Source organism: Botryllus schlosseri, chromosome 13 (genome assembly GCF_051294905.1).
Source record: "Botryllus schlosseri isolate E-star chromosome 13, Bs_hap1, whole genome shotgun sequence".
NCBI lineage: Eukaryota > Metazoa > Chordata > Ascidiacea > Stolidobranchia > Styelidae > Botryllus > Botryllus schlosseri.
In genome coordinates this window covers 13,780,995-13,802,398 of record NC_137248.1, presented here as the reverse complement: position 1 = coordinate 13,802,398, position 21,404 = coordinate 13,780,995, and the positions used below count along the sequence as shown (strand labels likewise).

Here is a 21,404-nt window from a genome sequence, read left to right as displayed (position 1 = left end):
AATCCACTCAAGATTGATCTGATGTCAGAGCATTTGAGCTGTGTAGCCTAATCAGGGTTTTGATATGGTCGTGATAAGTATAGGCTATTATTACTGTCGTTGCTAAAGTCAAATTAAATCAGCGTTAGGTTTTGCTTTCGGTTAACATCGGAACATATCAATAACAACTTAAATGTAATCATTATTGAGCCATTGTTCGCATATTGTTCCTCAACTTTAGCGACCGTACCCCTCGTGCTTCCAATAAGATCTCTCATGGACTAGAGCTACCATATTTTGGAAATCTGAAAAGAGGACACTTTTTCAGACTTGCAAAACCGGATGAGAATTCTCAAAGAATGGTAAATTTTTCCCACTTCGTGGTCGGTCGACTAAAAAAAGGTCAACTTTCTCTCTCGGTGCCCAAAATACTGTTTTTTCTTCACGTTGTCGGGTGGTTGACTAAAAAAAAATTAAAAAAAAGGTCAACTATCCGCTCAGTTCCCGAAATACCCGCTGGAGCGTCACTTCGGTGCTGATTTACGGCATCTCAGTCTAATTTTGCTATGAATTTGACCAAAATTCTCTAAAAAGAAGAAAAAATCTTAAAAAGGAGGACAAAAGGGCGTCCTCCGAGGACACTTTCAAAAAAGTCAAAAAAGAGGACAAATCCTCTTAAAAGAGGACGTATGGTAACCCTACCATGGACCCTGTTCATTTTCAACACAATTTCTGATGGTACCTATATTAAAATCAGAAAGCCCATACAAATAAAGTCGCGCGTAGCACGACGACCATTTTTCAGTTGAATAAATCGGCCAAGAAAATATTCCGCAGCACATAGGCCTAATTCTACAATACATCCCGTACTCCCTGACGTGGTGCTTCGTACCCCGGAAGCTACTACGGGCCCTGGTTAACAAAAGAAAACTGGAATAGAAATGTCCAATCGCCGATGAATTCATTGGTGTTACAGCTGTGGAACGTACTACTACTTACTCGCCACCGATAATAACATGGATAACGATAACCAACAACACCCAGCATGTAACCCACTATACGTCACGGGGGTCACATAAGGCCGATGGTTGCCATACTAACCTGATCAGATAGCTATATACCAGTGTTGAGATCAAGTCACTACCTTCGAGTCACGAGTCATCTCGAGTCATTGCACATTTTGACTCTAGTCAAGTCAAGTCAATCGATTTCCAAAGGTGACTCGAGTCAAGTCAAGTCACTCGTTTTTTGGAGGTGACTCGAGTCAAGTCGAGTCAAGTCAAGTCAAGTCACGAGTCAAGTCACGATTCGAGTCAAATTGAATTTTCGAAGCATATGTGATGACCCAACTGTGTGACTGTGTGCTAACTGTGTGAAGGATAGAATAATTGGGCATTTATCTTGAATCAAATGACGATTATAAAGTTAAATATTCATGCAAAAAGGTGTTGCATAGCTCACGCACACGTAGAACTGATAATAAAATACGTGAGTAACTGCATAGCTACATGCTACAGTCTGATTTTATCAGCCAATATAAAGGATCGAATACGAAGCCTCGAGAAGTTGAACAAATTGATATGGTACAATAGGCACTACCCACCTTCACCTCTGTGAGAATATAAAGGCATAAACTATATTCGTTCGATTTAAATCATACAAGAGTGTTGTTAAAGGTGCGCACTGCGCAATGTAAGCACTAAGCTGCCTAAGAAACAGAGATACGATGCGATTAGATAAATCTACTGCTACTACGACAAAGTAGGTGTGATGGTTTCGTAAGCGGTCAATTTATTTGTGATGTAACAATGGATGATCAGTGAAACTTATAATTATTGAAGACTGGTTGCTCTCGCAAGTGACACCGGCGTATCGCTAACAACCAAAACATACATAATATAGGGTGATTTATTCGACACCGTTTTCTTAATGACTTGGAATTGACTCGTGAATTTTGCTCCGAGTCACGAGTCAATCCGCATTTCTGAGGCGTCGAGTCAAGTCAAGTCAAGTCATTTTTGCAAAGTGACTCAAGTCAAGTCAAGTCATACGAAAAAGGTGACTCGAGTCATCCCAACACTGCTATATACTACACGCAACGCAAGCTACGACCTTTTGATACATTACTATTCCCCACGGCAGTTTCATAGATTGTTGCGTCTGTAGGATTACCAAGTCACCGTTCCGAGTCGCAAGTCCTTCTCTGATTTTAACGTTTGACCCGACTCAACTCAAGTCATTTTCATTTAGTCACCCAGTCAATCCGAAATCGAGTCATTTTACGAAAGGACGCTCCAAACCAAATAACAATTTTCAGTCACGAATCATCAACGGGTCTTGTTTTATCATCATGAACTAGAAATGTTACGTAATAGCTGATCTTCTACCGCACGGTAGCTTTTAGTAGGCTTACCATATTTTGGAAATCCCCAAAAAAAGTCACCTTTTCAGAAATTTCAGACTGGCAAAATCGGAGAAGAATTCTCGAAAACCGGTGAATTTTTCCCACTTTGTGATCGGTTGACTAAAAAAAGGTCATCTTTTCGCTCAGAGCTAAAATCACCGTTTTTCACACCGAAATACCCGCCGGAACGTCACTTCTGTGCTAATTTACGGCATATCACTCGCAATTTGCTCTAAATCTGACCTAAATTTTCAAAAAAGAGGACAAAATCTCAAAAAAGAGGACAAAAGATCGTCCTCCTAGGATTATTTCAAAAAAGTTAAAAAAGAGGACAAATCCTCTTAAAAGAAGACGTATGGTAACCCTAGCTTTTAGAAGTGATGTGATAGTGAAGTTTGTTGAGATTTCATTGATTTTTATACTAGTTTTAGGGTGAACATTAAGTTCTTGTATCTAAAAAGAATATGTGGCACTTCAATATATTGTCGAATCCTTGAAATTCCAAAATGCCGTCGCGGGCCGCGTGATGGTGACCTCTGCTTCAGGCTATACTCGTTCTTCCGTTGCCACTCGCGCGAACAGTAGTGCAGTAATCTTGCTTTCTTGCATTGTTCTTTCCACAGATGTAGCTCGGATTATTAGCTATAATCTATTAAATCTTCTGCCGGAACAGTTTGTCTATATTCTCTCGTCAGCATCAGAGTACGAGACTAAGGTACTACTAAAGTACAACAAATTTTATTTATTCCTACCATAATATGTGATGTAACTACTCACTACTGGAATTCTGCATAGGTCAAGATTCCGTTAAAATATAGTTTTTTCATGTAAAAATTTGTCAGTTTTGTCAAGTGAAAGAGTTTTTGGCCAAAATAGTTCGTAAGGACATGCAGGTCCAACCAGAAATGAAGATAAGTATTACAATGCTAGCATTATGCGTGAAAAAGCCTACCGTAATTTACCTAAGGGCACAATTTTGTGACAACTATGTTTTTTTAATGTCAAAAAATGTAAAATCTTCATTTTTAGGTCTAAATTTACCATATTTTAGATAAACAAATCTCCCTTGTAATAACTTTATCGCGTGATACGCAATGACTGCACTTGCTCTTCTTGGCCTCCAAACAGACTGATATAGTATTGCATTCTTTGCTATTTCGTTCTCCTATTACCTTCTAAAAACACAGGCATTCTTCGGTTACCATGTTGAGTAAAAAGGCCTTTTTCGTGAGCACAACATTCTTTAAAATTTCTTGTATCTCGATCCTACATCCAATTGGTAACAATGTGACACTCTGTGACTGACACCAGAGTTCTGCCAGATCAGTCAAGAATATGATATAAGCATGGAGTAATTTTAACAAACTTTATTTCCATTCAGGTCTTATATTATAAATGATATCGGATTAACAGATCTGTTTTCCGAAGACATATAAGGCAATTTTATACATTTTTTACACGGATATACTTTCGTTCATTTGACCAACCAAGAGCGGAGAACGAGCATGATCCGGAAATGGAAATACATTTTTCTATTTTTGCTTCTTAATTATCATGATTTCGTCGAATGTTCCCCTCTTTCTAACGCTACTGTCACGAGTTCAAAGCCAAGACCAACAGGCATGTTCATGCGTGTGCTTTTGTTTTGGAGCGAAATTATATTTTCCAAACATCATGTAGCCCCTTTGTTGCTATAATAATTTTGAATGCTATGGGGGTTATGCATCAGGGTGTCTTGGTGATATTGCCCTTTGCAGTACTACATGCTGTCGACAGCATATGGAGCGTAATCTTGAGCAATCTTAGTAGTGATTCGTCAAGTACTAGCTTTTCATCCGTGTTCTAATACCAGCTTACTATGCTTACTAATTATAACGCTAAATCAATAGCTTGCGCTCGCAACGTTAGTATCATCCTGCCGCTATGATTAGATTAACCTCAATACCTGTTTAGGTAAAATCGAGGTCTTGATGGGGCCTATCCTTTCAGAAAATGAGATTGCAGCATAGGCTATAGAGCTTTTTGTTAGTCATGTTTTATAACTTAAAAAAATTGCTTCATTGCTTGCGCCTAGTCTTCAGTCGTGTGTTCTGAATGTCTATCGCTAAATCCTAACTGCACATGAGCAACGTAACAACCGTAACATAACACAAAATCGTAGTGCGTATTATTGGTGTATGTATTAGCATTTAGTGATAGGGAATCATGTACTATGTGGCATGATTCTTTCAGTGACAGTGGGTTGATAATGTGCTTTAATGGTTTGTGATATTTGAGGCATTCGTGAGGAGTGACGTGATGTAATGTCATACTCTGAGTCTTTTTAGCAGTACTATTATTGCATTATTGACACGAAAGCCGAATGACCTTTTCCAAGTTTGATATGATCTCTATCTGAAATATATTAATTTCCAATACGATTCCCGTGAGAATAGTCAGTTCATTTTGAAATATAACCTCGCCAACAAATGACAAAATATATAGGCTCTTTGGTGAATTGACTTAACAAAATTGACATTTATTAATATACATAGATAGATTGCACTCCATTTATTTACCACCAAATTGTCAGCAGTTAATTATGATAGTAGGATTTTATAATTAGATCAAATATTTTCATTACAGAAAAGAAAGGCTCTTCTCAAATTTACCCAGTTGTTACGGATAGTAGGCTAAGTAGTTTATGAGTCTCCATATCCAACATGTCTAAAGTAGTGGTTCGCATTTTAGGTCAAACATCTTCCAAAGAATGTGAGTACCGCGAGAGCCCGTACAGTTTTGAGATTTGGTTATAATTTTGATGTGCCATTATCAGTCAAACCTCGATGGACCAGAGTGGAGCGTATGCAAAAAACACTTCACGTCGAACCAGCTGGTAATACAGTGATACTTCGGTGTCGTGCGGAAGGGAATCCCACCCCCAATGTTATATGGTACAAAAATAATAAGACTATGCGCCAGAATGATAGGATATCAGGGTTCAAGGTAAGTTGTCACGATAGAATTTGGATTGCCGATACGCTCACATATCCTTTAACTTCAGTTGAAGAACAATGATCAAACCATTATTTTTGAAACTGTGGTGCCCAGCGACGACGGCTTCTACATGTGCGTAGCGAGCAATAGATTGGGATCTATAAATCACACTTACGAATTGGACGTGCAAGGTGGGATTTTGAATTCTTTGCGTCGGAGGTGATACGCATAGCAGAATGCTGGCTTACTCGTTGTTATCTGTGATTCGATTGTTCTAATGTGGTATTATTTTCTATTTTAAACTCTATTTGCCATCCATAAAAGTGTTTGAAAGCTGTGATCGGGTATTTGGATTTCTACTAATACTTCAAGATTAATGTGTAGCCTGTATCTTGCGCAGCTTAATAGTGGGAGATTGATCCCCAGGTTTTTATCGCAAAAGACGGAATCAATGATAACATTGATTCTTGTTGTAGTAGGCATTCATTGCGTAGCACCTATCATTGAACCCACGCCCGGGTGCGTTTATGTCGGAACGAATCAGCGTAGCAACAGACACTATTGTTTTTAGGGATAGAAACGATTAAGGGTGGATTGCACAGATGCCGATTGAAAAGTAATCACCGATTGCCTTAATCGGCGATAATTTAATCAGCGAGCAAGGTCACCTGGTGACTCTGTGGTACAGATACGGATTCGCCTGTGAGTTATCTTATCGCGGATTACTGACGCAAATCGACGCAAATGACGTACGTTAGCAATCAGCTGTTTTCGGTCGGTGGCGATATGAACTGTGTCGTCATAAGGGAGAGATGCGCTCTTCATGGATATGTATGTTTAGTCGATGTCATGTGCGTATAGCAGCTGACTAAACTGTTGCTACTTCACAGTGTAAGGTTATGAACGCCAGAACGCGGCAGAACAAACATTTTGAGGTTATGAAAAGAGGTATTGTAGGGATAGCGTACCAAAATCATCGTCTTATACCGGTATTGCTATGCCAGAAACTCTACTACAAAGTTCGTATATTGCAGGACATTTATCTCATTACTCTGGGATATCTAGAACGAGATAGATACTTTTCAGATAGAACTTTATTTTTCGTTTATTGGTGCATTAGCCGCTTCACCAATGTGAAGATATACAAATTGAGTTCAGACACACACATTTGAATACGATTTTGATTTCTCCATACCAATGACAATTGGCTCTGCAGGAGTGTAGAAGTAAATTTCAGCCATTGCAAGGATCTAACTGTTGTGCAATGTGCTGTACAAACAGTAATTCATTTATGTTATAATTTTGCAATGCAAAGTTATCTGCTGTTACCCAGTTGAGTAATCTTGTTTGTTGACAGCCAAACCTCACTTCAGTTTATCAAGAATTTGGTCAACCATAAAATTCAATACAACCTGTTTTATAGAGAGCTATATTAATATAGTGCAATATCGACTGAGAATAACAATGGATCCATACCTCAATGTTCTTGCTACCCTCCAGATGTTAAAGAGCTAGGAAGATTGGTCAAAGACAGAGCAAATCCATTGGAATATACCCTGGAGGTTACGACACCGATAACGTGACGGCACAACCGAGCACGACTTCAGCGCAGACAGATTGTTCAAAATCACTTCTCTGGAATGTCTTGAGTATTTCATCTCGTGTTTGAACACCAATAACCACACATTCAATTCCTCGTCAATTATTTTTATTCCGAGATCCAGTAGCCTATGCTGTAGTCAGAATTGGACAACTAGAAAATCAGCTTTTCAAAATTAGACTATAATGATAATTATGGCTGCATATTTTTCAAAATTAGAATAGAGTTATAGACAGTAGTTATTTTTCAATTAAATTAGAATAGGGATTACTGAATATGTGAAAATTTGGAAATTGAATCTGCACAACTCGCTTAGTATTGTAGAATTCTACTGTAGAATTTTCAGCAAAACCAGAAATTAAGCTAGAATTATATTACTGGCATTTTGCACTTACTATTCCAATTAACTAGTAGTTGTCCAAGTCTGGTTTTTGTGCTATTTCGATTCGTTGCTGTATTTTCTCAATTTTTCAGTCCTTTTTCCATTTCCTGTTTCTGGTACTTGACATGCATCTGTAATTCAAAACATTTCATTCTGATATCATGCTGCTCCTTTGCCATTTCCAGGACGCTCATTTCTGAACACCACATTTTGATCACCAACATTATAGTTAAAATATAATTTTTTTTATCAACACACCTGGCTCTCTTTTTCGAGACAATTGGGGTTGAGCTTTTTGTGTTCTCTGTTTCATCTTGCATATCTGAATGTAGTAATGAATAAACTGTGGGTTGCATCACCATCATTGTATGCTAACACTTACCGGTCTGGTGTTCCATCCTGAAGTCTGTCGAGGGAACTGAAGGAAGCGTCACATCGCCATCAACAACAAAAAGGGCAGCAATTTCATTTGCTGCAAGAAAACTATGGTTAACAACAGTTGTATTGATTCAATAGAGTTCAAATTCAATAGAGCAATGTTAATGTCAATCAAAACAACCCGCAATGTTCTATTTGAAGTATTCGTGTGGCTACGTTACTACCAACACGATCATAGGTGTATGGGAGCAAAAACTTTTGAGTATGCAGAAAAAATAAATTCGCCCCTATAGACAATGAATCACAAAAGAAGTTATAATGCACTTATACACGTGCCGATGTCGCACTGCGAAAAACTTTTCATATATTCAGGATATACTGAAATACACTGAAAGCAAATATGCTAACATCACTGAAACCAAGTCCAAAATTAATCTAGGCTGTTGTTAGGTTTATTAGCAATTTTTATCAGTTCAATACACCACAAAAATTGCGATAAGATGAAAAGATAGGAACGTGTCGAAACTACTTGGGGTAGTCTTTGAAATCAGATACCCATCTTGGCCTATGCCAGTGGTTCTTAATATTTTTGCACACGCCCCAATTTATGATGCTGAAAGATTTCGCGCCCTCCCTCCCCCCAATGCAGCCAAAATGCTAGCAGTCTCAACGGATAGTTTGATGACATGGAAGGTCATAACTGTTAATGAGAGAATTCTCAAATATGAAATTCCGACTAAGAGCAAAACTAAAAAATTGGAGGTCAATCGCGCGTAGCGCGGAAAAAATCCAGTTGACCCCGCCTCCTCTGATGCTTTCACGCTCTCAGTTTGCGAACAACTGGCCCATGCGAAGTAAAGAGGAGGCATGCACACTGAATGAAAAGTAAAACAGTATAGAAAAAGCAAGCGACAAAAAATGGGCTGGCATGACATGGAAGGCCAAATCGATATTTGACATTACAAGGGTTTCAAAATTCAGAACAGATGACGAAGCATCATCACTGGACGCTATCAAAGGTGCTTCTGGCACTGAAGGACAAGACACTTGCAAAACATTCACTGCCACAGTAGGTATATCAGGTTCAGGAGAGCAAGAGTTTACATCTGCTGCACTGTCAATTTTAATTGGCACCAGCACCGACTGCTGTGAATGTTCAATTCCAATTGGCCGAGCAATCGGTTTAAATGTTAGCTTGCTTTGTTTAAGATGACCACGATATTTTACACCGCAATTCGCTGCGAATAAAGTCAGCATATTGAAAATTTATCACAGAGCTATGGCTCTAGCGGCGAGTGCACGCTTGGTTCACGACACCTTAAAAAACAAACACACAGTGTGCAATGAACCAAAGCCATGTTTAAGATATGGCTTTAAAATATGATTTCATTTTTATTCTATGCAGGAATTATTTCTTGTATACGTCTGTCTGTCTCTGTTTGTCCTATTGATATCCGGATACTCTGAATATGTTAACCTATGACCTCAATGTTTTGTTTCAACCCAGTGACCATGACAACAATTGACAGGGGTTCATCTTCTGCGTCTAGCTTGTCGTTTGGTTGTTGGCGATCGCCAATGATAGTTGATAAACACATAAGAAATTTAGCAAATTACAAATTTAGCTAATCAATGAGTTGAATTACTTTAGATTTTTAAACTTGTTGCTTAGCAGGAAAGTGTGGGTACCGTCATTGTTTCGCGGGAAAATGTAGACTAAGTACAGTAATAACTACCGGTATAGGAATGGACTGGGCAAAATCCGAGTGATTCGATTCCCGATGAGTTTTCGGTTTCAAGCCGAATATAAATCATTAGAATTTCATAACAGTTCAAATATGAATATTTTATGCCATAGAAAAAGAAGAGGCGGAAATTTTTTTCGTTATCCTATGTCAAACGGATGGCAACTTTAAAACGTGGAAGAAGCGGAAAATGTATAGACTTTACGGCCTTTAGAGATGATGGTGAATTTGGTGCAGATAACCCATCGATGACCTAGCGGACTTTGATCCGGTCAAAATATGCCGAAACCAGGATCTAAATAAGTGGAAAATATTTGTAGAGTGGAAAAGCCAACCATGCAAGTTCCAGGCTGATTTGGCGGAAGATTGCCAACGCCCATCGATGATATATCGTACAGCGATACAGTCATAATATGCGGAAACCAGGATCTAAATATGTGGAAACCTTTCTGAAGAGCAGAAAAGCCAACTATTCGTGTTCCAGACTAATCTGGAGGAAGATGCCCAATATCCATCCACGACACAACCGACAGTGATGCGGTCGTAATATGATGAAACCAGCATCTGAATATGTGGAAAGATTTCTAAAGAGCAGAAAAGCCAACCATGCGTGTTCCAGACTAGTCTGGAGGAAGATGCCTTATGTCCATCCATGACACAACCGACAGTGAAGCGGTCGTAATATGCCGAAACCGGCATCTGAATATGTGGAAAGATTTCTAAAGAGCAGAAAAGCAAACCATGCGTGTTCGAGGCTAATCTGGAGAAAGATTGCCTAATGACGATCGATGACATAGACATAGCGGACATACGTCGTACAGTCATAATATGCTTGAACCGGAATCTAAATAAGCCGATAATGGAGAAACTGTTCTGAGATTCTCTATTCGTAAACTTGTCATGGTGTCGCTAACTCCATAAGCATCTCATGTCATCGAGTTGATAACTTATACTGCAATGAATGTAGTCTTCAAAGAAATATACCCATTACTATAAATAACCGGTGCTCCGTGTATATTGTATGCACGCGCATACGCCGCATCATACTCCCATACGCTGGTGAACACGATTCATATGGATTTCAAATTAGTACCTCAACTTACCATCGCTGTTGTGACATGAAGAACCAGCCTCTGTGTTAAGACTGTTCACATCCTCGTCGATGATGAAGGTGCAAACTGAATCTTCGGAATATGCATCTGAATAAACGTTTAATTTGAAAATTTTAGTTAGAAATACCTTAGAAAAGTTACTTTCAAATTATTTTTTCACGGTTTATCTTAACCTCACGAAACATAGGAAGGATGGATGACTAAAATCATGACTTGACTCGAGTTGGAATAGGATGAATGGATTTGACTCGAGTCACTGCTTCAATATGACATACGGCATGAGAAATCCTGACCCGAAGTCAAATCTTCAAGTCAAGTTGCAAGCCTAACAATAATATGGCCAACGATACTGCTCAGGCACCTGCACAGTAGCAAAGCCAGACTGGTGCAAGTGGATGCAAGTTCCTCTGTCCTTGGTTGTAACATATTAAGAAAGTTTATGTCCTAAACGCAATCGTAGTCATACCGATGTTTCAAACATTCAATTTGAGATGGAATAAGGTCTGAAAAGTGATAATAAATATACCAGTGCTATAAAAATCAATTGCAGATTGATCAAGGGGAGGTTCAGATTAGGAATTTGCTGAGCAGTGTTCCCCATGTGTCGTTTTCGTATAGCTGATGACGTGCAGCAGTCTCTGGATATGGTTAGTTTGTTGGGAATTACAAAAAGACAATAAATCCATGTTTCTCATGATCATCAAAATTTGTCTATTCAGTTCAAAACGAGCGTTAAAACGTGAGTATGAAGCACGCTGAGAGTCACGATAAACACAGATGAAAACAATAATCTCCTACTGCGAATTTTAAAGAATTGTCAGTGAAATTACCTATCGAAAACCTTTTCCAAGGAGTTCGTCAACTGGAGGTGGGCCAGTTTTGGCCCGTTTGACGCGTCGTGATGCATATAACTTTCTTGCTTTTCGTTTCAAATTTTTCAATACATTCTGGATTTGGCCAGTTGTACGGCTGCACGCGCAGGACCAGTATTCATAGCTGCATATTTCTTACTGATTACATCTCAGGCCGCATCTTTTTGTCTTCTTTGGTTTCAATATATTCTTCCATCAATTCAATTATTCTAAACTTTTCCTGTCTGTTGCAATTTTTCGTCCTCGTATTTTATTTCCAAAGTATACTATCGAATTCTGTACAGAGTACAGTACAGTCTGTAAAAAAATGTCATACCGGTAATCATAGCATAAGGTACTATCGGCTGTGGTAGGTCCACGCCCATAATATGCGCCAACAGTTGTAGTAGTGTCTGAGTACAATATTTTCAGTTAATACCGCAACTGCACGTCAGAGCATCCAGTTAACACCATCTCAATACCAAATACTAGTGTACCTGTAGCCAGCCCAGACCGCAGTCAACGCGAAGCACACAGCCGATTAACTTTCTAGACACCTCGCTCGGCGGATAACATTTGGCCGATTAAAATTCACCGATTAGTTGCAGATCGGTATCTGTGCCACGGAAGCCAGCCGATTACTGACGTTTAATCGGCGATTAGGAATTAATCGACATCTGTGCAATCGACCCGAAGAGTGTTCCGTCCAATGCTTTTCGATACGATTCCTTTCGTTCATTCTTTATTGTGCGCGCTCAATCAGGAAGATGTATTCAAATTACTTGTATTTACGCATGAATTGAATGTTTGTTTGCGTTTCCTGTATCTGATCGTGCTAATATGTCATGCTTATGTTGAGCTATCCGGTGGTGACAAGCTTAGCTCTGGAATTATCGCGTGGTGTAGCGCCAGGCAGTCTCGGAACGCGGCCTTCAACCTTAGTCGCCAGCTGCGTCAATAGTATTCACGAAACGCGCGGAATGGAATTAGGAACAAATGAAGATTTCAACTCGTATCTCGTAGTTTATGATAAATGCCCGCGCTTGGTTATGACAGATTTCAGCGCCGTGTAATTCGGTGCCACCCATCTATCGAGACCGTAAAGGCAACACCGTATCGCAAAGACATCCCTTGCAGCTCCGTCAATCAGTGTTTCAACTTTCGAATTTACTGGTGATGGACAGTAATCGAATTAAATCTGATTTGTCATTCCGGCCAAGTTAGTTAATAATTTTTTCGAGCTACCACGAGCGCTATACTTTAACTTCTGCGTTTGCTCACTCGCCGAATTACCAGGAATAGCCTAAGGCAGTGGTTCCCAACCTTTTTCGACTCATCGCCCCCTTTTCAAACTTCACACCGATCATCGCCCCCCAAATATTGGGAACACAAAAATTGGTATACAGACTGAAATCACCGGCGAGTTGACTATAAAAAAAGGTCAACTTTTCTGCTCGACCACGAAATTACACCTTTCCAGCTAAATTTTGGTGAGTTGACTAACAAAAAAGGTGATTTATCCGACTTGATTCCAAAAGGACCGTAACAGCACTTCGTCAGCCCCCCCCCCCCAATACGTTGGTCTTGACCCCCTCCATAGGGTGATAAAGCAAACTTCTGCATCCCTCAGACCCAACTCCCCCGATACCTCTTTACCGCTACTTCGCAGCACAAATTGTTGGTGTCTTCAGTCAATCAGCTTAATTCGCGCCAAGCGCGAAAATATTCTATCAATCATGATTGAATCGGTCAATATGATCGGGAATTGCATATATATTGCTGTTAATTTTTTATCCTCTCTCTGCTCATGTATTCAGATTTACCGGTAAAGCTGAGTGAGGTGTCTTGGAAAATGTAGGGCCCGTAAATAATAATTGAACATATTCAGGCGGACCCGTGGGTATAATGACTTCCTTACGAAATGACATTTCGTGGCCTGTCTGCTATGTCAAAAGATATTCAAATCGCCCATACGTACCAAACTAAAAGACGCATACGATTTCAAATTGGTATTTTTGCACTGACAATTAATTTTTCTTTGCGAGATGGCATTTTTCATGGGGTTCTGATTGGACAGGAAAGGCAAATTTGGCGCCAGCCATTTAGGCGCCTATGGACAATTAGATATATATGTATATCGTATATATATTGAAGTCGGTCAGCATAAAGGCAGTCCTTTTCCGCCAGGGTTTTCTCGTTCTGGCACACTTCTCGGAGTCGCATGTTACATGGCCCGAAACTTCATATGTCTTCGTGCGTCATGCTGTGATAATGGCTGACGCCGAGAGTATCCAATAAGCAAGAAACATGCGACCACGAAATGGCGCGCAGCGCGAAATTTTTTCGAAAAAGTTGCCTAGATTTCCAAAATGATACTCTATAATTATTGTTAATTCAGGAAAAAAATGTGGGCCCCCTTCGAGCTCGAGCCCCCCATCTCAATTGGGGGCTTGGGTGTGGCAGTTACGGTCATGGGCGCCAATATAGCCATTTCAACGCACCATCGCCCCCCTATCGCCCCCTTCGTCTGTTTTCCCCCCTATCGCCCCCTTGGCTATTTTCGCCCCCCTGGACCGACAAATCGCCCCCTGGGGGGCGATATCGCCCACGTTGGGAACCACTGGCCTAAGGGAACTTCACGTCAACAGATTCACAACACGATATCCACGAAAACAAATACTGTACTGGATAAAAGCATGGCTATTTTAGGATTTGAACCCGCTCTCAACAGTCTCGTGTCGGGAGATAATAACTGTATACATAGGCGCCGACTTTTTATTTTTGCACGGGGTGGCGACTAGCGCATTGCGAGGGGGTGTCGAAACCCCCTCCTTTTGAAACGCAAAACCCCGACCTTTTGAAATGACCATTCTGGCGCTAATGTTCAGTTGCAATTCAACGAGTCGTGTTATCAGTGTCACGTAGGGCCGCGACCAATTAGCGAGATTCGTTTGTGCACGCATATCGCATCGCACAATGCAGCGCGACGCGATCTCCCGCTGAGACTATTGGGAAATTAGGTCATTGATTGCGGCGCACCCGGCATTCGTCGCTGGACTGAGAACTGAGCAGTAACACGGCACGACAATTCTGGAACACGAAGGACAGACAAGAATTATGATTACAAACACGCGCGGGCAATCAGTAATTATCCTTTACCGCCAACACAATGGGTTTTACTTAGTATTGAGTAGCTCGCATCGCGACAATTGATTGCTGATTATAACTTCGATCTTGACTGCATTGCTGCATTTTCCGATTTACGCCCGCAAAGCATAATTGGATTAATATTTGGGGCACTGGAATAAATTCAAACTAGCAGGCACACACAATAAAACATTGTTTAACTTTGCGTTCCGCGAATATTTATCACAAAATTGGTTCACAAAATATTTTAAACGCGGCTTGCGGCCCTCATCGATGCAATTAATGCACTTTAATTTGTAGGATATGAACGTATATTTGGTCGTCAAATCGCGATAGAAGATGGTGTTTCTCAGAGCACGCGATGGAATCTATAGGTTTCTAACGACGAGGTCGAATTTGTACTTTTAACAGGGATCGCTACGCATCAGTACGCTGTGCGAAATACATAGTATTGATCAATTTTATCGGACTGTACAATCGGCCGGCAAGGTTGCGCTGATAACGAAATTGCAGACATGCCGCAAACCTGCAATAATTACAATTACAGGGTGCGCTAATCATATCCAAAAACCCAGATTCGGCAATGGCAACGAGAACAATTTGTTCAGACGCGGGGCGCGGGCATAAGTCTTAATCAAAAAGATACACCAATACAAACAATATTACTCTCGGAAATAGTTACTGTTTGGCGAAAGTGTTTTTTTTTTGCGGACGACAGCAGGTCTGCATTTGCATGCGGACGTGCTAAATCAAAATACCGACGATAGTGCACATGAGATATCAATTACCCATTTCGCATACAAATGGTTCTAGCTAATTTGCAGTACGCAGCATCGATAATACGAATTAGTGAATTAGCATCTCGAAAGAACGGGATTTCTAGTTATAAATGAGAAACTCCTTGGCTAAGCATCTGGGGTTTATCAGCCCGGGGCCGATACGGCCTACGTAGGTCCCGATCAGCCAGTCGAATTTGATCGTAAAATGGTGCGCTTTGCAGTAAGAGCGATATGGGCGCATGGCGCGACCTTATCAATAGAAATACATATCCCAAAGGTTTGAAATTCAATCCGCGATATATGGTTGCGCTCGACAGAGTCCGTCCAGCAATGAAGTGTATTGGAACATAGAAGGTTCCCGTTCAAACTAATCGAATAAATTCAGAATTTGCGCTACCGAGAATCTCGTGTTGCATCAATATTTGACAACGTAATTCAAAGCTGACCTACAGATGATAGCGAACGAGAAAGCGCGCATCTAATCAGTAAATTATTCATTTTGCGTACAGCACAATGGGGTTCCGAGTCTGACATCGCGACAATTGTTTGCTCATTATAACGACGTTTGAGCTGCATTGTTGCATTTCCCGATAAAAGTTGGCAAAGTCATGTTAGAGAAATGAATATGCGCATTACGCATTTTGCGCAGGAATTACTTTCAATTCGCAGGCATAGGCTACACAAACACACTGTCCTATTTCGCGCTCCAAGCCTCCAATTAAAGAGACTATCACGGAACTAACTCAAGAATTATTTTGTAAACTAATATGGGCGCACAGCCGCACATACACATTAATTAATAGGAGAACGTGAATTCGCTCGTCTGGTCGAGAGAGAAGATGGTGTTTCTCAGCGCAAGCGTGTCCAAATCGACGTAAAAGAGGCTGCTGATTACTAATCACGGATTACAATTGATTGGGGCGTTTTAAGCACTAGTTCGCCGTCGCCGACGAAACTGCGTATTCAATTATTCGCGCGCGTATCCGTTAATGGTAAATAGTTGGCATTTGCGCGCTATCACGGACTCGCTAATTGACAGCGCTGATGATTTCAAATCGCAGACGGTGGGCGTTTAATCTTATTGTATGGGGTGGCTGCCACCCCATAAAGGTGTCATGGGGTGGCTGCTCCACCCCGCCACCCCGTAACTCGGCGCCTATGACTGTATATTAGGGTTGTCCAAAATTTGGAAAATCTTAAAAATACCCCGTGATTGTGTCTCATTCCATAGATTATTGATAAAAAATAACAATGAGCCCAAAAGAAGCTCACGGGAAAGCCGTTAAGATTTCGGCCAAAGCGTTTTAAAGTAGCTGCCCAAAAATGGGCGTGCCACCGACCATAGAACGGCGAGAAGACTAGTAATCAAATAACCACGGCTCCTGATTGGCTAATTGGCTATGCTTCAATGATCACCACAGCAACAACTTGCTGATTATGTGCTCAAGGAGTCTGCTACCGGTGGGGATTCTGAAATCGCGTTGTTGGTAGGTTGGCAGATGATGATTTAAGATTAATTCAGGACATGTTAAGGTACGAAATACATGATGAACAATCAACAGCTGCTTCACATAAACTTCTACAGCATGACTGCTTTGCTGTGAAGGAAACGGCTGTTTTCATCGAGGGAAAGCAAAGACGCTTATGCAAGTAGTGAACGAATTCCCCGTTTCAGAAGGGATCCATCATCAGTGAATACAAATATAAAGCTTGACCATGACACTATACTTTGTGTGAGCTTATTGGACTCAAGTGGTTGGTTGTGCTTGGCAGTTATACTTACAGCAAATTGAATTCACATGTAAGTGTTGTCAAAGTCCTTAATGATGCTGCAGAAAAGAGGTGTAAAGTAAGCACAATGCTGGATATCATGTCCAAACTATGCTGGATACTATGCAGTATAGTCTGTGATTATCTTTACACCTATTTTCTGCGGGATCAATAGGGACTTTGACATACCACATTGGGCATAGCCTGTGCAAGTGTGCGTTATCATTAGGGACTTTAGCAACACTTACAAGTGAATTCAATTTACTGTAAGCATCTGATGAGTGCCAAGCATAACCCGCTGATTCAGCCGATTCCAATATCATTCAAAACGTCACCTATATATTACAGCTTGTGCCAATAAGATCACACAAATTATGGTATCGTGTCATTGATAAGCTTTATATTTGTGTTCACTGATGATGGATCCTTTCCAAACGGGGAATTCGTTTACCGCTTGCATAAGCGCCTTTGCTTTCCCTCGGTGAAAACACGGCATGTAGGCTACAGCCGTTTCCTTCCAATAAAGCAGTCATGCTGTAGAAGTTTTTGTGAAGCAGCTGTTGATTGTTCATCATGTATTTCGTACCTTAACATGTCCTAAATTAATCTTAAATCATCATCTGCCAACCTACCAACAACGCGATTTCAGAATCCCCACCGGTAGCAGACTCCTTGAGCACATAATCAGCAAGTTGTTGCTGTGGTGATCATTGAAGCATAGCCAATTAGCCAATCAGGAGCCGTGGTTATTTGATTACTAGTCTTCTCGCCGTTCTATGGTCAGTGGCACGCCCATTCTTGGGCAGCTACTTTAAAACGCTTTGGCCGAAATCTTAACGGCGTTCCCGTGAGCTTCTTTTGGCTCATTGTTATTTTTTATCAATAATCTATGGAATGAGACACAATCACGGGGTATTTTTAAGATTTTCCAAATTTTGGACAACCCTACTGTATATATATGCGAAGAGATGACTCAAAGTCTGAGCAGGCGGTGAACACGCGTTAACCCCGCCACGGTAGAGTCGGCCACGATATTTTAACCTGAATTTTAACAGCATTACCGGTAAATGGAAGATATGCATTATTCTCAAATACCATCACATCGTCATGATATTCCAGAGACGACGATGATGATAAGGCAGACACGCACTCGTTAAGTAATTTCAAATGCGGCATTAAAGCAAAATGAGCTATCAATTTCGACATCCCGCTGTGGCTGTATATTAAGGATTTTTCAATGTGGTCACAATACCGGTACCATGTTCTGCTGTCCGGGACAGCTGAGCTGTAAGAATTACTTTCAACCTTTCTGTGATGATACATCTTACACTCTACAGAGTTGGCGGTGTGGGGGAATTTCAAGACCAAGAAACGCACATGGTCCTCATCAACACTCTATCGAAACGACACCAAACATCCGCAAGAAATTAAATCTGGGGTTCCTGGGCAATTCGAAGTGATTGAACGTGGCGATACCACGAGCCAAGGCTCTGAATACTAGTCACCGTTCAGGATTACCGGACTACGACCTAACATCGATCCTTCCTTCCGCCACCTCATTTTGTCGCTTGCCTTTTATCTTCTCTGCTTTACTTTTCATTCTGTGTACATGTCCCTCCTATACTTCGCCTTTATAGGTCAAGTGGGTTTCTGATCACAAAGACTAATCCAAGTGGCCGGCGATACCTTTCTATCTTTTCATTGTAGCGCAGTTTTGTGGTATTTGGAAATGATGAAAATATTAATATAACTGATTGATTGATTGATTGATCGTTATCGACAATCAGAAAATACTGTGCCTCGAAGAACATTTGAGATCAATTTTGAAATACTGTATCTAGAAGGGCGGATATATGTAGGGTTCCAGTTCAACATGAACGATGACAGGTATAAGGTCAACGGTAATCATTATTTAAAAAAACTACACTGGTGGGTGAAAGCGACAGATCGAAGATCAAATAAATCCGTTGTATGTCGTTAAGATTCGTATAGAAAGCAAATTTAGTAATTGATGTGACTTGGACTGAAGAGAGCTAAATAAGTAGAAAAGTAAAGTTTACATTACGTGCATCGTTAGCCTTAATCTCGTGAAATGATGCGATTGTTACAGTATTCTTATACATTCGTCCGGGTCGGTACTGCATCTGATAGCTGTTTAAAAGTGTATATACAATCAGAGGTGGTCAGTCAAAGTATAGTACTTAGCTTTTTCGGAGAAATCAAGTATAGGTTTTTCTCAATTACACAACTCGCTCAAGTGGCCGACTCTTCAGAATACTTTGGCTTACTTCATAAACGATTCGTCGATTGAACCACATGAATATTACGATTCAGATATTGAAAAGTAGACAGCATAGTTTCGTTACAGGTTTGCATCACATTTATGTTAGAAATTTCATAAGATCATCGTGAAGTAGCCCCCATATTTCGAAGATTAAGCTTATTTGTAGTGTTATTGTTCGTTTTGCATTAATTGCGCGGTGACGCCTTGCCATTTTGAAGTAGTCACAGTTGATTAACTGGCATAAGTATGTGAACCCTTGGATAAATTCATTTTCTGAGACTATACTTACTTTAGAACTTCAGAACTTTAGTTTTGACCTCTCTTCTGGATTACCAATTTTATTTGCAATTAATCCTTGGCAGTATACTTCTACATCTACTTTAGTAGTATTGCGGGCGACTACAGCCGCCTCTGTGTGCGATACGCTCCATTTTGCGATAATGACCGTCTTCAAATAAATATAATTTGTTTGAATGAGACTGTTTGCAGTTATGACCGACAGCCGGAATGGGGACGAGAAAGTCATTTAGTTAGGGGTCGCCAACACGAGGCCCGCATCTCGATTTGAGATTTCGGAAGAAAGCTAAGAAAACCATTTTGAAATGCTAAAATCAGCTACAGTTTCAACATATTGTTGTTGTTTTAAAGCTATTATTCCGCTTAGAAAACGTCTTAGCGTAGTGGTTGCCAAACTGGCAGGTGCACCTCCTTGTGAGGGCGTGAAAGCATCCGACGGCGTGCGGAGCTGAGCTCAACTTATTTTTGTCGCGCGATTTACCTAAATTTCATGGTTATTGATCGGTTTATAGTCCGGAATTCATGTTATAGAATTCTCTTATCAACAATCACAACCTTCCATGCCAACAATGTATCCGTTGCTAGCATTTTGTGATATGACGATAAGGGAAACGAAAAAGGAAAAAGCCGCGAAATTTTTCAGTATCATGAAGGGGAACTGTCCAAAAAAAGTTTGAGAACCACTGGCTCAGGGCTTCTCCACAAGATCAAGCGGAGGTGGTCTTTCAACTAGTAACGTATCTCCCTAGCACCAATATCGATTCCTTAGTCGCTGAAAGCGTTTCCTTTCCAGGTATCGTGCACACTTCACAGATCAGAGTTAAAAATAAAATGAAATTGATGATGATGATGATTTTTTGTTGTATTTGTATTGCTATAATAAAGGAATACTTCTTTTGTGACCACTATGCCCTTTGCCAATATTAGGTAGCACATCGTTGTACTGACGTAGAGTTTTAGGACGTGGTTGCCTATATCAAATCGACATAGTTTTCTTGCGGCCCGCGGCCGCTACGAAATTTGAAAAGTGGCCCGCGACCCGTTTTGAGTTGGCGACCCCTGAGTTAGACCGATTCCAAACCTGACGCAGTTTCGTGAGTCTGAATGGGAGAAGGAACGCAACGATGTCGTTGATTTGGCGTAATGTTAAGGTGAAGAAGATGGATACCGCACCGAGTAGATTCCAACAAACAATATGTTCTTGTTTGTAATGTCAAACTTATGCCCCTCGAAGGTTTTCGTATGACTCTGCTCAGGAGCCAACGTCAGTACATGCGGTTACTCAAGTTCGAAATGTAGAGAGAATTGTGTCGTTGCGGCGTAATAATGACAAGTACACAAAGTCGAAAACGGCAGATAACAACGCACATGTACGGTACGACAGACACAAATTATGTGATCAAATAGCCGAAAGACAACACAACACTAATGAAATATGACCAGGGCATATAGAAATGTTGTTTCTGGCGATAAATGGTAGGCTTTTGAATCTTCATGATGGTAGATTTGAGGACCTTTAAATGAAAAGGAGAACGACCACGAGCAACTATGGTAAAATCATTGCGATTAAAATGTTTGACGCAATCGGGCTGTTTCGCGAGGTGCTGTCCGATGGCAGAATTACATGCTGTTATTTGTAGGGTTGGGCAAAATCGAGTACCTGAGTGATTCGATTCTGAATCACGTATTACGCTTCGAGT

General features: G+C 40.6%; 1 protein-coding gene and 1 long non-coding RNA gene across 2 annotated transcripts; one reads left to right on the top strand and one right to left on the bottom strand.

Annotated features, from left to right (window-relative positions):
• Positions 1-5,085: 5,085 nt before the first annotated feature.
• On the top strand, positions 5,086-19,884 carry LOC145454257 (fibroblast growth factor receptor-like). The gene is made up of 4 exons (XM_080332257.1): positions 5,086-5,134; positions 5,199-5,368; positions 5,427-5,550; positions 18,461-19,884. The coding sequence occupies exons 1-4, from the start codon at positions 5,086-5,088 to the stop codon at positions 18,622-18,624; spliced, it is 507 nt and encodes a 168-aa protein (XP_080188383.1). The 3' UTR covers positions 18,625-19,884.
• On the bottom strand, positions 7,559-11,616 carry LOC145454333 (uncharacterized). Its single transcript, XR_013920099.1, has 4 exons — positions 11,407-11,616; positions 10,568-10,663; positions 7,724-7,813; positions 7,559-7,663 (listed from the first exon to the last, which is right to left on the bottom strand). It is a non-coding gene; the product is annotated as an uncharacterized LOC145454333 (long non-coding RNA).
• Positions 19,885-21,404: the final 1,520 nt, after the last annotated feature.